Source organism: Drosophila suzukii, chromosome 3 (genome assembly GCF_043229965.1).
Source record: "Drosophila suzukii chromosome 3, CBGP_Dsuzu_IsoJpt1.0, whole genome shotgun sequence".
NCBI lineage: Eukaryota > Metazoa > Arthropoda > Insecta > Diptera > Drosophilidae > Drosophila > Drosophila suzukii.
In genome coordinates this window covers 7,859,850-7,877,722 of record NC_092082.1, presented here as the reverse complement: position 1 = coordinate 7,877,722, position 17,873 = coordinate 7,859,850, and the positions used below count along the sequence as shown (strand labels likewise).

At 41.8% G+C, this 17,873-nt stretch overlaps 1 protein-coding gene across 7 annotated transcripts in view; it reads left to right on the top strand.

Moving 5' to 3' along the window:
• Positions 1-17,873, top strand: part of Rbp6 (RNA-binding protein 6) — a 190,112-nt gene that overhangs the window by 160,921 nt on the left and 11,318 nt on the right. For 3 of the 7 annotated variants that reach the window (XR_010654125.2, XM_036814973.3, XM_036814976.3), the window contains 5 exons: positions 3,829-3,877; positions 9,908-9,990; positions 10,609-10,693; positions 14,270-14,305; positions 14,375-14,458. Coding sequence is in view for 6 of the 7 variants with exons in the window: in XM_036814973.3 (XP_036670868.1) it covers positions 3,829-3,877; positions 9,908-9,990; positions 10,609-10,693; positions 14,270-14,305; positions 14,375-14,458 (337 nt within the window). In the remaining variant the exon portion in view is untranslated. Of the gene's footprint in view, positions 1-3,828; positions 3,878-9,907; positions 9,991-10,608; positions 11,569-14,269; positions 14,306-14,374; positions 14,459-14,874; positions 14,949-15,675; positions 16,025-17,873 lie in introns of those variants that run through there. The other 4 variants (XM_065864991.2, XM_017078925.4, XM_036814975.3 and 1 more) reach the window with 3 other exon arrangements.

Below are 17,873 nucleotides of genomic sequence, written 5' to 3'. Positions count from 1 at the left end.
AGCGTCGCCGTTTCCACTGAGCGCAGCATTTTTGTACACAAAATGAGCCAAATGAATGGCCCGGCTTTTGGGCGGTTCGATGGGAGGTGGGCGGACGGGGTGGAGTGGGCGGAGGGGGCGGTCTGGGCGGCAATGGCGGTACAGCATCAACGTCTGTCGTTGATGGCTTTTTGAAGTTCTCCGCACTGGCAGGCGGCGCAATGATTGGGGATTATGACGAATTAATGAATTCAGATTTAAATAAAATTACGCGCGCCTGCTTGTTAGTGGCACACACATTTATATACACTTGCGGCCAAGATAATAGCACATTTGGGTTCTTTTAATTGCCAAAGTTGGTCAATTATCTGTGGACCCTTAAGTAAACGTTGCTTGTGTCAAGCTTTTTTGTTTAAAAGTGTGATTTTAAGTGCATTAATAAAAGGTTTTTTATAAATCTTATATGTAACACTATGATAAAAGTACTACAAACTTAAAAACACATTGATATATATTTTATTATAAAAACATAAAATTCTATATTTGTATTGTTCCTAAGTATAAGGTATTCTTTAGTATAATGCTTACATTACAAACAGCTTAAAAATATTATAGGGATCCTATATTTTTTTCTCTGTAAGCCGTTTATATTGCGAAATATTCCCACAGCGGGGATTTGCTACTATATCAACGGCTACTGTAAACAAAATTATATACATATCGGGCACCACCTCCCCCCATTTACTGTTGCTGTTCATTTAACGTTTGCTAATAGAATTAAAGTTTGCGGTTGCTGGAAATGGAATGGCGGTAGGGAGTGGGGAAATTGGAAAATCGGGAAAATGGGTGGCATAATGAGCTGGCCACCGATCCGGGGGCAGTGTAATTATGACAGCTATCGATGGGGCGAAAGGGGCCATTCGGCCATTTGGCCATCGATGGGCGGACATTAACAACAGGCCGCAATTCGAGCGCAGTGTTCGCGTTTCCAGTTTTGCCCGCTTAATTAACAACAACAATTGCAATTGTACTGCCACGCCCCCCCCCCCCCCCCCCCCCACATCCGGTAGTCCTGCGGCCCACCGCCCCCTTATCCTTGCAGCACCTGAGCTGGCAATTTTTGTGTCATTTGGCGCGTGTAACCTTCGCCGTTCGTTTGTATTGTGTTGCGGCATTGTTGTTGATTGTTAATTGAAAAACAATGTTGTAGTTGGTTTCATCGGCGGCTGCACTTGAAGAGCTGCGAATTGCGAGGCGCGAACAACAGCCGCACTACACGGGAAAAAATATGGGATTAAGGGGTATAATCCTTTTGTATGTAATATGAATTATACGGAATTTTTGACTAGGTAAAAATATATCATTATATTTTTTAGACGACTGTTCAAGCATATTACAATGTGCGTTTAAAAAATACAGAAAAATACATAGATCTACCTAAAGTCTTAAACTGTTTATCCCTATTTTATTTTTCTTAAAAGAAAAAAGGTGTGACATAAACAAAAATATAATTTAAACAGACTTTAATTAATTCTTCCAAATTGCCTGAATGTTAAATACATATTTCTGGCTACTTAGAGTAACTGCCATCATCATTTCAATAAGGATACAATGCGATTTTATTTATAAAAATTAATAAATGCACTTTGATACCCAAGGGACCGATTCTTTTTTCCTGTGCAGCTTCTGAAGCTGTAGAATTTCCCAGCGCTGGGGTCGAGGGCGGAAAAGTGCGGCGCAAGCTTAATTAATTTTTATAAGGCCGCCTTCGCTGGCATCGTGGCTGCATTTTAATTACAGTGCACAGGAGTTGCGAGTTGCCTTAAGCGCATTGATTAAGTTTAATCAATGGCCCATAAGCAGGCAGTCAGGCAGGAGGAGATTGGCCAAATGGCAGGTGGAGGGGCTGGTGGTTATCCGGGGTCATCTTGCAGCTCGTTAAAGGCCGCATCGCAACTTTGACAAGAAATGTGCAATTAGCAGTTGAGCGAGCGAGCAGTGGGATGAAGGCAAAGTTGTCACATTATAATATTGAATGGCAGACAAGAAAGCCCTTGGGACCGAGCCAAAGGAGTAAAGGAAGCCAAAGGAATTGAGGTGGCATTATAAGACATTCGCCTTATTCGGATTGTCACCGGATCAATTGGAAATCACTTTAAAATTGTCATTAAAGTATTAGTTCAATTGCTCAAAGATTACGTTTACCCATGCAATCAATGTAAGCATTTATAATTTCAATAATCACACACACTAAATTTAAAGCGTTGAAATTAATACGTTTATCGGCTAATTGGGCAATTTGTCAGACGCCTTTTTAAATGTGCTTATTTCAATGTATTGTAAAGGCAAAGGTTTCAGCTATAGATTTTAGACGCAACTCTATACCATATTTTTAGGAGATATTAATCATATTTGAATTACAAAATATCTCCTTTTAGGCAATCAAAATTCATACTACCTAGTTAATTATTTTCGGTTTATCATATTACCATTTTTAAATCCATTACAAATAATTCGTTTTAATTGAAAGTTAGAATTCTAAGAATTCGATGCTCCTTAGCAGCTCAACAAACTAATTAGTAATTATTGGGAAATTGTAAGCAATTAAAAAAAATATACAAATTAAAAACCATTTAAACTCTAAGCTGAAGTCAGACGAAATCAAAGTCAATTCGACAATAATACTACATTACATTACAAATTCGTAATGCGAATTCTAATCTGTTGCATAGATAAGTTAACATCTGAACAATGGTATTAATTGCAAATACAAGTAGCTTAAGCCATCAAAGGCATTCGATAATTTCCAATTAAACAATATCAATAATAGCCTTAATTAAGACCAAACAAAATATTATGAAAATAAATATGACACGTTAATGTCTGAATACCAAATGCATTTGATATCTGTCATCTACCATTAATGCCTCAATTTAACCAATGCACAATTCCCGTTGGCCAATGCAATTGAGCCTCAATCTGATTGTGATGGCCAATTTAGCAGCACATTCGGTGCATTCATTTTCTGCGTCAATTAAAATATCAAATGACAGCCAGTCGTTGGGTCAGTCAGTCAACCAGTCAACCAGTCATTCAGCCAGTTGGGGAGTTCATCATTCCCTCATGTCCAGTTAGCGGGTTTGTAATGAGCCAGTCAGCCAGTGGAAAGTCAGCGCAGTTAGTTAGTTAGTTAGTGCGCTGGTTTGACAGTCAACTATCATTATAAGTTCTTTTGCGCCATAATGGGTAAAAGTTTTGCGCCCTCTTCAAAGCGGTGGGCGTTGAAAGGGGTTGAGTATTATAGGGCGGATGGTTTGGTCACTCCTTCCCTTTCTCTATATATATGTGTGTGTGTGTGTGTGTGTTGGCCATTGTGCGCACTCACTTTGCAATTAGCAGCAGTTTTGTCTGCTGCGAACATTTATTCAGGCCATTAATTGAGTTGCTCGCACCGAGGAGGCAAACTTCGAATGCTTATGCACCAACTGAAACAAAGAAGCGAACAAGTGCAGCAAAGTCGCGGAAAATGGGTTGGGAAATGAAAAATGGCCACTTCTTTTTGCCAAGGGAAAAGTGGAAGGAGCAATTCGAAGTCTGTTAAAAAATACTTGATACTTATCAAATCAATACAACTTTTTGACCATCTAAGCCTTTTATAACTAATTAAAAATATTGCTTACTTTAAAAAAATAAACCTAAATTTCTGATTTATATATTCAAAAGTAGAGTTGAAAAATGTATTAAGTTTTACTGGTGGCATATAAAACACGGTTGAAAATATATATTTAAGTTTAATATTTTCATCTGACATATCTAATAAACCCCCTTTTTCCACTTGACTATTTGCAGATCGAGGATGCCATGTTGATGTTTGACAAGCAGACCAATCGGCACAGAGGTGAGTTTTTGTTTAATATCGTTATCGCTATCGCCATCGCTGGTGGTGCGCAACAATGCCACAAAGCATTTGCTAGCCCGTTTCCGGACTTTAACGAGCCGGAAGTGCGAGAGCTTAGCAATGCACATACTCAAACACTCCTACACTCTTTCACAATGTCAATGTATCATGCATGGCAGGACGCTCATAAGCAAGGGGCTAATACAGTTTTAAAACGTTGTCGGGGCATTAAAATGGCCGGGCAACAGGATGTAGAAGGACCCGAAAAGATTACCTGCCAATGCAACCGGATATAAGGGCCATAAGAGACGGGGCCATCCTCTTGCGATGGAGGATGAGGGTGGTTGGTTGGATGGCTGGATGGTGGGTGGTTCAAAGGTGCCCAGTGGGCGGTGCAGGCGAGCGAGGTCAGCAGCTGAGGTGCGCTGGCCGGCAGAAGGCTTAAATCTCCAGTGTACATCCGCTACACGAACTTGTAGCGCACGACTGCGTCCATTGCGTTTGTCCAGCTGTCCGTCCGGCATCCAACTGGCTGTCAGAATGTCCGGCTTGTCGTGCACTGCCAGAAAAGTCGACTGAGATCTGGAAATAGCTCTGAAAACCGGTATAAATCTGCTAACCAGGGGTTCTTTTAGTCAAATTTCCAAACATTTAGAACGTTTTTATAAACTACCTAAGGCCATTTGAGGAATATTTGGATAAAATTAGTTTAAATCAATGAAACTTTCTTTAAAAAAACAGCAGACAATAGGGCTACTTCCATATTGTCTTCACAATGAATGTAGACATGAAAAATGATATAAAGAAAGATGAAAAATGTATACTTGCAATAGGTTATAATGTCACATTTATAACTTGCTGTGAACAAAGTTGTACTTGGTATTCTTTTTTTGTGGCTTTTTCCCCAGTGCGTGTACATTTGGGGTCCTGTTGTGTCCTGCGAAGCCTTGTCGTTGTCAATTTTGCTTATTAAAGTTTTAAATGACGCCCCGAATTTCGCATTGCGACCGGGACCCGTCTCGAATCCCATTGACATGTCCCTCTGGCCGAGGAGGTGGGTCCTATCGGGGATCCGACAACAACCTGAGACACGGCGCATTAAGATTGATGTGCCCAATTTTGCACAAACCAAAAACACACGCTGGGCCCACATCCACATTCACAACCACAGAGGTCCTTGCCACTGCTCAAAAGTAATTAGCTCACACGGATACACGAACAGCCGCATGCATCAATAGTTGTGGGTGCACAATCATTGCGCCACTTGCCCGGCACCACCCCCTCACAGCCACCCCCCGTTATCCACCCCACCGGACATTGTTAACTTTTGCGCCCTTCAAATTACGCACACGGGAATAAGAAAACATGATTTTTGCTTGTGCGCGGCCCATAAAAAATTGTAGCATACTTCTGTGCGCCGCATCGCAGATAAGCGCAAAAAAGAATGGGCGTCGAAAAAGGGGGTCGTGAAAAGTGGAAAGGGGGGCGGAGCTACAGAGATAGAGCCGTGGGCCCACAGAACATTTCGCTTAATTGGACGCTGGAGTACGCTGAAACTGCATGATGATGCAGTCATACATACATAAAAACCGAAAAAAAATGAAACGAAGGCTTGAAAGTGGGCGTCGGCAGCCAATAAAAACAAATATGAGGCATTTTAAAAATAATGCGAAGGCCGCCCAGTCATCGCATTAAAGATTTAGACACTTGGGGACCAAGCAGCAGCGAAGAGCCATATAAATGAGTTCCACAAATTTTTAACGAATTTCCGGCCAGCTTTTTTCGACTTTTCCAATTAAAAGTACATGGTCAGAGATTTTTTCATCGTACAGTAAGAATTGGTTAAATTCTAACCGTATTGAAAAGGAAAGTACCCAGTATATTACTACTGTACCCTTGCATTATATAAATTCATAATGGCTTAGGACAAAAAAGAAGCCCCATTAAATCAAAACGTTTTGGCCAAGAAACCATAATGACTCTGGCTAACCACTTGAAAGAAAATTTCCACGAATTACCCGCTTTGGCGCATATTGTGATTTGCCAATTTGCCAATTAAAAATGCATTGGCTGGACAGTTTTAGCCACTGACACGACCCATTGCCTGAGCAATTCATTTTGGCCGGGACATGTCAGCCTTGCAAATTACAATTGCGTGCATCGATCGCCGGATGAAATATGCAGGTTGTTACTTCTGGCGAGCGGTGAAAGCCAACTGCCCAACTTCACAGGCGACCGACCAGCGGCCAAGTCAATAGAAAATGTGTGTCGTTAATCAAAGGGTATTAGTTGTAGCAGGAGCCCCCTCGCTGGAGGATGGGTTTTTAGCAGGACGAGGACATCGATGGCGACTTTTTGTACAGTCGGACGATGTACGATGTACGACCTTATTGCCATGAGGAGTCGGAGTCCGTTGCCTACTGGCACTTGCGATATGCCTGTAATTGCATTTTATCGATCCGATCCGAGAGCCCCCTATATATGTATCTGCATCTGTATGTGTATGGCAATTGCCACGTACACATACACACACACACACACACACGGCAACTATAATAAAGAAGGGGCAACGGAAAAAAGAAAATAAAAAGAAAAGCGGAAAAGACGTCGTTGGTTGCTCCGGCAGCTACACGGCAGCAAGTTTGTTACTCATTCATAAATCATGTGTGCAGCCCAGCGACACACACACACACACACACACACACACACCAATGGACGAGCGGACATATAGACAGATAGACAAATAGACAGACATCCTAACATGGTGGCCCAGAACTCACCCGAATCCCAAGCTCACAAACACCCAACACACATGTACATCCGTGAGCCTGGTCACTGAAAATTGCACCGGCGTTTTTCCAGCTAACAAGAGCGGCAGCAGTTGGCCCAGAACTACAACTACAACCGTTTCATAGGGATAAAAAATAACAAGATATAGGAAGCGATATATGAATATGCCATAAAACAATATAGGCAGGCCCGAAAAGCAATAACAACAACGGGAATGACAACAACGCGGGCGAGGGCAATTGCAATTACAGTGGAGACAAGCTATGGGGAACCCTTTTGGGTCCCACATTTAAACTGAAAAAATCTGTATATTGAGAGAAATTGAAATGCAACAAAAGCCTATCATAAAGTCACTCTTGAAAGGACATCTGAACTGTTTTCAGTTGAACAGATTTATTTATAACATTGGAAGCGATTAACCAAAAATCACTTCCTTTGGGAACAGCTTATATTTGAGATACAATAGGAACGTCTTCATATTTTTTGTAATATTTGTATTGACATATTCAAAAGTACCTTTCATTTAAAACAACATAATTCACATTTTACAATAAGAAAATACTTCCCAGCGGGCTGAACAATTTTAAAGTCCTTATTAAAGTTCCCCTTAGGCAATCTTCGCTGTACAAATATAGAGTTCAAAACAGCCGAGCTGCGACCGAAACTATGCTATGAATTTCATTTGGCAAGCCAAGGACATGCCCAACGTGCGCCTAAGCAGCCCGTTGTGGGTGGTTGGGTGGTGGTAGTGGTAGTTTTAGTTGGGTGGGTGAGTGGCTGGTGGTGGTGCAGAGGATCGGGGCAACTTTTGGGGGCCGGCTCTGGCAGTTGGCGTCGCCAGCCGCCACTAATATTAAAATTGAAAATTTTGTAATTTTTCTTTTTGGCAAGCCGGCGCAGCGCAGTCATAACAGCAGCTGGCTTTGGCTCCTACCCCCCTCAGCCCTGCCCCCACCAAAAACCCCTCTACCTTTTGCCTAGAGCATATATCTGTGTCCGCTTCTTGGCAATAACATGCATGAGTGTGCAATTTTTGCAGTTGCCAAGACCATCGTCAGCTCCTATCGCTCCAGCGCCGTCCTGCGGGAAATTTTCGACAGGTAAAAATGGCAATGGCGGACGGGCTCAAAACTCTGACTTACCTCTGGGCCAAGAGGCATAAGCCTCAAGCCACGAAATTAACTGGGCAACGAGCATTGCCTCATTCCTCATGCAACCCGGGCGCATTTGTATCCAGCAGATACATTTTTGATTGAGTTACGTGTGGAGCGCGGAGCTAACCGAAAATGGCCGGCTCCATTTGTTCCGCTGCTGATTTATGAAGTTGCAGCGTAATAGAAGCCCTATGAAACTTGAGAGGCACAGAGCAAAATGGGCTATTCAATTAGGGTTTAAAGAATTTCAGAACTTTCTGTTACTTTAAAAGCAAAAAGCTTAGAAAACCTTTGAAACCTCAGAAATGTTGAGTGTTACATAAGGTGTCTAAAAGTATGCAGTGAATATAGGACTTATTGTACTTCTGGGTTTAAAATATTTTGTTGCATACTTTAAGACACCTAAGTGATTTTCAAACCCAAGTAAATTGTGTGGCACCACCGTATAATAACGCTTTGAAACAATTTATACTGTTGGAGAAAAATTAATCACCAAGTCCAAATTTTGTATAATCAAGGTGTGCGAAATAAGGCTTCTAACATTTTATATTCCATAAGTATATCCTTGTAGAGGGGCTTCGAATTTTTTAAATAATAATCCCTTTAAACATTAAAAAAAAAATATTTCACCGTGTAGCTAACGTGCAACATTGCAACGTGCGCTAATTTTATATAATTAAAGCAAATACAAACACACTCCGAGGCGCTAAGGAAGCAGCCCGCACGTTGTCTCAAGGAAAAGGACCTCGGAGCTTCTTCAGCTCGGCACATGTCGCTAATAAGCCTGCGTGTTTACTGTTACTTGTTTCAACTAATTTGTCAGTTACGCCCAGCTTGGCCACGCCCCCCCATCCGCCCAGCCGCCCAACCGCCCACCGCCCGCACGACAAGGCAAACACACGTACACAAACAAAATGCGGGCGCCGGGGCATCAGGTGTCTGCACTTGGCCTTGCTAATTGCACAGAGAGAGAGCCAGAGCCCTTCTTTTTCGGCCATGTGAAATCTCAGACAATTGCGCTAATTGAAAAGCCCCGATAAGACCGAAGTGGTGAAATCCGTGGGTGGGAGAAATCGGAGGAGAGAGCAGGGCCTTAAGAGGATAGCGAAAGCCTGAAAGGGAATTTTATAGAACCCAATCAGATGGGAAGTTGCAACTTACTTTGGCCTCTTTCAAGGAGTGACTTGAACGGGTTTTAGAAGGAGTAGCAATTATCAAATATATAATTAAGCCATTGCCTCTTCGTTTTTGGATCCAAACTATTATTTACTTTGACTAAGTTTAATAGTATGTGATGGAGTTAGGTATTTAAAAGCTTATAAATAGCAATTTAACATCCCAAGAATGGAATGTATTATAAAATAGATATAATTGCTTAAAAGAAATTTGCACTTAAAGAAGTTAAGACAGTTAGCCAAAAGCATGGCCATAGAACCCATTCCCAGAAAAACCCTTTGGTGAAAAGAAAGTCAAGCAACTTAAACTTTCGCCAGCACAAACTGCAGCGGCAACAAATGGAAGAAATTTAATTAAGCCATAATAAATCCTTTACCAATTCTGGCCGTAAAAACCCCCCGAATGACTTGACATTCCTGGAATTTAAGTTCTTCGTCAGCCTCCAATTGGAAGATATCAAAAATAGCTCCACTGGCCGGCCATTAGGACAAAGTTATTATGCCCGATCCCAAGGCGGTCGTCGAGGGGTTAAGGAGGCGGGTTAAAGGGGGCGGGGCCATGGCTCAGTGTCCGCTGGCAAAAGTTTATTATGTAAACTCGGAGCGGCCAGTGTTTGAATTACTCGCCCAGCCGCCACTTGAGGCCCTGCAGGGGATGCATATTGAGGTCAGCCGGAGGACAGCCATCCTGTCCTGAAATGGATGGAGGGCTTGGAAGGGATTTGGAAGGGGTTCGGAAGGGGTTCGGAGGGGGGTTTCCAAAGGGGGCACCGCCTCTGTCTCGGTCTCGACACTTGAGTAAATTATTTAGCCGCTCGCTCACACAAAAGCATATTTCGTTCAATTTTTGCAGCCCTTAAACTTTTTTGCCCACTCTCACTCAAACTCACTTTGCTTCTTTTCTCTTGCAGGTTTTGGCTTCGTTACATTTCAAAGCGAAGATGTGGTAGACAAAGTTTGCGAAATTCATTTCCACGAGATAAACAACAAAATGGTAAGTGAAGCGTGGCGGTCTGAATCGCAGCCGAGGAGGTTTATCCCCTCACTCAGCTTTAAGTTTTTATTTGGCCATATAGAGGAAAATACTGCCCTAAATCGGCCATCAATTTGGGATTTTATTAAAGCGGATTAGATGTGCCTCTGAAATTTTGCTGGAAAATGTATAGAAGCAATATTGTCAAGCAAGTGCAAGGTCAAAAGCACACTATGCAAATCTAGATCTCTTTGTTTTTGGTAATAGAATTTCTAAGCAGTTTTAAGACTTTAATTAAAATATAAGAATCTTGGTCTTTTGTATAAATCAAGGCAATTTAGAAGTTTATTTAAAGGTAATTTGCAACTATCAGTTAGATTAGAGAAGATTTTGCAATGTAAAGTTAAGGTTATTTTCTGCTTTCGTTTCACATTCTGTTAACATGGTTGAGGCAAATTTTAACTAGAGGCTAGAGTCTAGCTAAAAGCTTTTAGTCAGATAAAACCTTACTAGATATGGAAAAAATTGAACAGGACATTGAGAAATAGGACAAACTTAGGCCTAGCTTACTTTATAATTTAAAAATTTATTTTGGAAAATGTAAGAGGTATTTTTTAATATGTTGTTCTATCCTTACAGGTCGAGTGCAAGAAGGCGCAGCCGAAGGAGGTGATGCTGCCGGCCAACCTGGCCAAGACGCGGGCTGCCGGACGCTCCGCATACGGTGAGTTGGTAGTCTGGGGCAGCAGCCACGCCCATTCGACGGCGGCCACGTCCGCCGCCGCCGCAGGCTTGCTGCCGAGTAGTTTAGCCGCTGCCGCGTCCGTGCTGCAGCAGCACCAGCAGCAGCAGCACCAACAGCAGCAGCAGCAGCAACAGCAGCAGCAGCAACAGCACCACCAGCAACAGCTGCACCACACACACCCACAGTCACCCGCCCACAGCCACGCCCACGCCCACCACCCGCACACTCACACGCACAGTCAGTTGTTGAGCTCGCTGCGTTACACGCCCTATCCGCTGCCCGCCCACCTGTCGGCGGCAGCAGTTGCAGTTGCCGCCCAGCAGCAACACCAGCAACAGCAGCAGCAACAACAGCAGGTTGTGGCCGCCCAACAGCAGCAACAACAGCAGCAACAGCAGAGTTTGGCCCAAGTGGTGGCCGCTGCAGCTGGTGCAGCTCCTGGTCTTCTACCGCTCGCCAATCCCGCTCCGCCTGCCACGCCCTCTTTGCTGCACTTTGCAGCGGGCCAGAGCAATGCCGCCCTGGCCAATTCCCTCTATGCAGATGCAGCTGCAGTTGTGGGCTATAAGCGACTCCTGGCAGCAGCGGCGGTGAGCAGCGGTCTTCGGGCACCGACCAATACCGCCTTGGGCGCCCTGCAAGCTGCCGCTGCCAACAATCCCGCCGCTGCCGCTGCCGCCCAACTGCAGCAGGCGCAATTGCGTCAGAATGCCGCCCTGGCCGCCGCCCACTATCCACTCAGCGAACTGCTGGCCATGCAGGGAGGCATGGAAATGGGGGCGGGCGCCAATTCCGCGGCGGCAGCAGCGGCTTCACTGTACCAGCTGCCCGGAATCTGACCGCCCAGGCCACAGTGAGCCCTCTAAAGAGTGTACTTTATCACAGAAATACCTTTCGAATCTTCAATATCCAAAGACATTCAAGCTACGCCAGCATTTAAAAGTCCTTTAAGAAGTGAGGAACTTCAGGGAGTTCATGAGGCTTTTATACTGGAATATTCAATCCCAGTATTTGTATTTAACAACATCTTAGAATTTTGTTTTAAGCTAAAAATGTTGTTTTAAAAACTCTATTCAAGCCCCTTCTTTATTGCATTGAAAAGCTCTTAGAAGCTCCTACTGCCTGTAATCGGATTAAATTAAATATTAAATGATGCGCAATATCTAAAGAAATAATCAACTGAAATAAGTTTCAGTTCATCAATTTTATTTAACATTTAATAGGCCAATAATTAAATTTGAGGCAATAGCTTTAAAATCAATATCCATTAAAAATGCAACCATATAAATTTTCTATGAATTTTTAATAGACCACAAATACTTTTTTTATATTTAACGGCGAGAAAAGGAATTGTTAAAATTTTCGTTCTGGCTTTAGCAAACTTAACTTTCAATGAATTTAAATGACTGCAGAAATCCCTAAAGATTTCAGGGCTCTCCCACACTTTCACTATCAGATGATAGTTCTGCCAATCCCTATCCTACCAAAAACACACCCACAAGACACACTCAGAACTCAACTACACCTATATATATATGACTCTCATTCCGTCTCAATGTCCAAAAAATATGTTAAGCGGCTAGGCCTAGGATTACGTGTACTTTTACTTACAATTAGCCATGTACTTACTTATGCCACATGTACTATATATATCGTAACTTATATTTTGTGACTGTCTAAGCTGCGTTTAGGCCACGCGGCGTATGCGTTATTTAACTAAATTACTCAAATAGCGGCGCATTCGTTTTCTTTCCTTAGACTCTAAGCGAACTTGACTTACTTAAGATATATCTAGGCTAAGTGCAGGTCCTAGAGAGCTGCTTAGATTTTATCGAGGCCATCGATAACCTTAGACCTTAGACGGCGATCGTAATATGTCTTAGACACCTGGCGACTTTTTCTAGAACTTAAGAATGTAACAAATTACGAACAATGTTTCAAATTAAATAACAAAAAAAAAGTCATCAGCTCCATAGGAAACATACTCCATTTATGTTTTAAAACGGATTCTCTTGTATATCAAACATTTTCTTACAACTTATACGTAAACTCATATCAATAGCTGTTTAAAGGCGTATTAACCTAGAATCGTGGCCAAAAAAGAGAATCGGATTCAAACCTAGCAAATGTATCGAATTAGCGATTAAGTTGGATTAAGTAAACCAGCCGAAGGAGGCCGAGCCAGTATTAGAAATGCGATGTGTGTAACGAAGTTTACTATAGTTTTGAAAAATTGATGACCGAACTGGGCAGATGCCATCGTAGCGGCCGGACAGCTGTCGGAGTGTAATTTTCCGAAATGGATCATGGATAATGGATGTGTGCAATGGCAATGCATTCGGTCCAATTACAGGGCCCTGGCAAATTACGGCCCAGACAGCTGATGGCCAACTCCCCCAGCTCCCAGTTCGAGTACTCATATACAAACACATATTGTTTGCCCATAGCCATTAATATTTGACTAAACTCGAAACTAGCTATTTATTATACATGCATAAATAACCACATACACACATCTATTGCATTACGATAAGCGCATTAAGCGCTCAAATTCAAATTCAAATTCGAATCAAACTCAAATTCAACTCTAGTTAAATCCAGTGTAACATTAGCCTAAGCTGCAACAGTTGAAGGATGATGATATATGTACAGGAAACGAGCCGTCAGCAGTCCTTCGATGCCCAAGATGAACGAGAAAGTGATGGGGAAAGTGCTGAGAAAGCGGAACGGAACTGACCCCAGGCCGAAGCAAAATTTATACAAATTTTCTTGATTAACATCTAATAGCTGTCAACCTTCCTATATGCCCCCCTTGAGTTGTAGTGTTTATCTAGCCCATATATTTATAGTTTTCTGTGTATTGAGTTTCGATTTTAATTATCCTTTTCCTAAGTTTTCCTAAATCATTAGTTGCGGTGCGGGGCAATGGCCTGGAGATATGGAGCATTTTTGTAGAAATGCACAACGGCAGGCCTTAGAATTGCCCCCACTCAAAGATTAACTCTAAAACATTTTATAATTAGACGAATTATTCAAATTTATACTCTTAGCATAGATACTAAATGTCTTAGATTATAACTACGTACATATCTAATAAGTGTTTAGAATTGTGTCATATCTACGGTATATCGAACAAATGTAACTCTACATATAACTCTATATAAACATAGCTCAAATCAAGGCTGTTAATGCAGAAAATAACAAAAATGGGGCTGAATTTATTCGCCCCCACTAGTTATGCACTTAAAAAAGAATCGAGTGCAGTCGCAGAACATTTCTTAGAACTCGAAACATATATAACTAGTATCTACATATAGCGGCAGTTCCTTAGTTGCCACTCACACTACTTAACTAGAACTCTAAGTACACATACCGATTACGAATAGTAAAGCAGTCGCTCATATTTACACTCTATAACAATTAGTCCTGATATAATCTCGATACTCTTTTGTTTGAATTCATTAGCTATGATATAATCGTGTGAGTGTCAGTAATTATCTGTTTTTATGCCTTTCTTTTCTGTGCTCTCTCTTGTTTTCCATGCGACTCCCTTAGATAACATCATGTGGGGACTGGGGACATTGCCCGAAGGTGAGAATTACAAATGATATATACGATATGATCCAATAGCTAATATATTTTGTATATATCTTGGAACAGGTTTTCCGGCAGCTGCCTATGCTGCCTATGCCGCTGGTCGCGGATATTCGGGCTATCCCAGTTTTGGACTGCCCTATCCAACTGGTAAGTGCGGCTCACAACCACATAGACACAATGACAACCATCAGCACACCCACACAAGCCTGAACCTGCACACATACTCGTACATACTCGGCCCCCCTGTTCATTACTTGTATGTGAGTGAGAGTGTGAAGCAACCCCAGTGACTACTAAAACCCAACATTATCCATTGAAACCGAAACCCCACCGAACCGAACCGTCTGTGCCACTTGATATGACGAAAGGCCTCGAGTCACTCCGATAACAACCATTAGCATTACTAACTCAACTAGAACTTGTGACGATTCGTTAGCCTTTAATGTGTTTGCCCGATTCGTGTCTCTTTCATCATCAGATACAATCGAACATATATGTTTCTTTACGTTTCGCTTGCTTTACTCTTTATTATTTCTCTTCTGTCTTTGTGTTTGCTTTTACAGCGGGTGTGATGGGCGTAGTGCCGGAGAATCGGATACTGATTGGCGACTACATGGCCTAGGACGATCCCAGCCCCATGACTATCTGTCGAGTATTACTCAGAGATCATGATCATTATTGAAATAAATCACTGTTTTCCAAAGAAAAAGAAAAATACCAAAGCGTTCGTCATATCAATGCACAAATAGCCGAGGATCGGAACCAATCGAAAACTCTCACAGCATAAGCCACTACATTTGACATCTAGTACCCCATAGAATTGAGTCCTGCGCATCCTGCAAATATATGTCATTGACGCTGCTTGGCCTTGAGTTTATCATTTGCCCACCACTGAACACACTGACCCAACACTGGCTACTAGGGCTTCTAGCTGATATGAAATGATCCCATGTCCTCGAAAACCCTCTGTCCGAGCCAGAACTGTAAAACTATCGATAGGGATATCGAAAAAATCGATTTATTTTTTGTTATATTTTACACGAGTTTTTTCATTACTCAAGATGAAATCACTTTTATGAATTTGAGCCATTGTTTTTTGTTATCGATTATTTACTCATATCGATAAAAGAGTCCCTAAGTTTCTTGCATCAATTAAAAATAAATATACATAAAGAGTACAGGTTTTCAGGAAGTCTAAGGTCTTTTTATGTTTTAGTATGGTTTTTTAATTTGAGCCTTTATACACTTCATCTCTTATCGATAGTTTTACGGCTCCAGCCTTTTGTGCAGACTGTACCTTTCTGTTTGCCCCCTCTCTCTGTCTATCTCTCTTCATCTATCTTGTATCTCGTATGATTTTGTAGGCTTGACTATTTGCGGCATCGGTAGAAGTTATGGTACCGCTTGTAGCGCTGCCCCGGGCCGCAGCAGAGCTGCCCCCGCTGGCGCCGCCTCTGCTGTTGCGGCGGCGGGTGTCGCCCCCTCCGGTGGCACCCCTGGCCACGCCCAGTCGGCGTACCACCAACAGGCGTTGACCCTGCCGCTGGCCACGGCGCTCACGGCTCGAACCGCGGCCATCAAATCGCAGTTTCTGGGCAACATAAATTTCTAAACGAGAACTTAAACCAAATCGAATCGAATCGAATCGCACAAGTCTGAGATTGAGAATGAGAATGCTAATGAGAATGAGAATGTGAGATGCAGAGTTCCGTTTACATTGCCGCCTTCTTTTCTGTGTCAAGTAACTATATCATTTGAACGGTGACAAGTAGGTACAGCCATTACAACTCCAATGCCAACAGCAGCTGGAAGAGATATGCAACCCAGAGCGTTAGTTTAGCTTGTAACTACGGTAAATGGTATAACCACTGCAACAACCAAAGTAAAAACCACTGTTAAATCCACGGAAATACTCGAAAGTGGAGCAAACATGCAAAGAACTAACGAGAGATTTGAAAAGAACTACATAGAAAATGTATCTTCGACACACACACACACACACGCAAACACACTCTTAGAGGTGCAGTCTTTATAGCTGACACACAAACAACCACACATACGAAACTAACGTACTAGACTCTCCCCAAAAAGTATTCCCCATATACTCGTATTGTTGGAGCAGTTAACCAATTACCGCAGCAGTATCCGTAGTGACTAGAGGCATCCCCAAGTTATAAAAAACCTATAATATCGTATCTATAGAGCAGCTAGCACCCGTACTAACCAATCCTAGTGCAGTTCCGTAATCGGATGTAATCGAGTACTTAGAATCGTTTAGATCTAGGCCAGCATAATCACTCAAATACTCACAGACATGCGTACACTTAAGTATTTGTCTCTAGAACCCTAATTAGAAATGTGACACAGTACTTGTATAACGAAAGTTTATAGCGAACTATACTCGATCTTCATGCGCTCATGCTCACCCACTCACCCACTCGAAAATAAATATTTAGAATGTCTCGCTTTTTTACACCCTGACCTGTGACCATTTGTGTCCCGTTTCGGGGACGCATATCTATTATTTATAAAACTATTTTACCGTAGCATTTAAATGCAAATTTCATTTGTAGTCCCTGTATGCATAAATTAGTTGCTACCTCCCACATACACACACACAACAGCAGCGAGAGTGCACATGGAAAAACATTTAGATAACAACAAATTTTAGCAGGCCTGTCACATGTAGTGCCATTATTATCCTTTAATTAATTTGCTGCAAATTATGTATGCAATTTTTCCATTTGCCACAGCGCTTACCATATCCATATCCATTTCCCAGTCCGTTTTTGTTTGCGTTTTGTTTTTGCTTCCGTTGTTGTCGGTGGTCCCATGAGTTTTTAGATAATTAGCAAACGTGCAGAGATTTTTGCCATAGCTAAAGTTCATTAATTAGTAGATTTGCCCATTATCCGTAGATGTGCTATTCCGTTTCATATGTATTTGCAAACCGCATTTGGCCCACATACGAATTGAAGCCTTGAAGCATTCAAAACTATATAAATTCCTTCCTTCATCGGTGCATCGCAAGAATTCCAAAAATGGCTAACAAGAAAACCAAAAATACGAGCGAAATTTTTCGACATTTCTATTTAAAGTACATATAGACATTACTATATACATACCTATATACTATACCTTATATACATGAATATTTATATATACATATTTAATATACGACGTTTACAAACTAAGTTGAGTATTCATTTTATACGTGAAGCGTGAATCGATTTGATTTGTACAATAACGAAAAATACAATATTAATGTCCATCCATTTTCGAAGAGCAACTTAGCAGCGCCAAAAAAAAACAAAAAAAACTTAATGAAAAACCAAAAATCTCTCTTATGTTGATGAAAAATTCAATTTTTCTACGTCCTCTCCATGTAAGTCTCACCCAAAAACACACACTCCTAGCTATTTAAACACACACAGATCGGTCAATAACTCTATATAGATGGATAAGCTGTTACTTAGTTAATTGAATGCAATTATCGCAACTCTGTGGCATCCGGATGCCCGGGAACCGCTTCGAGGTATTTTGCAACTATTTAAATTGACAA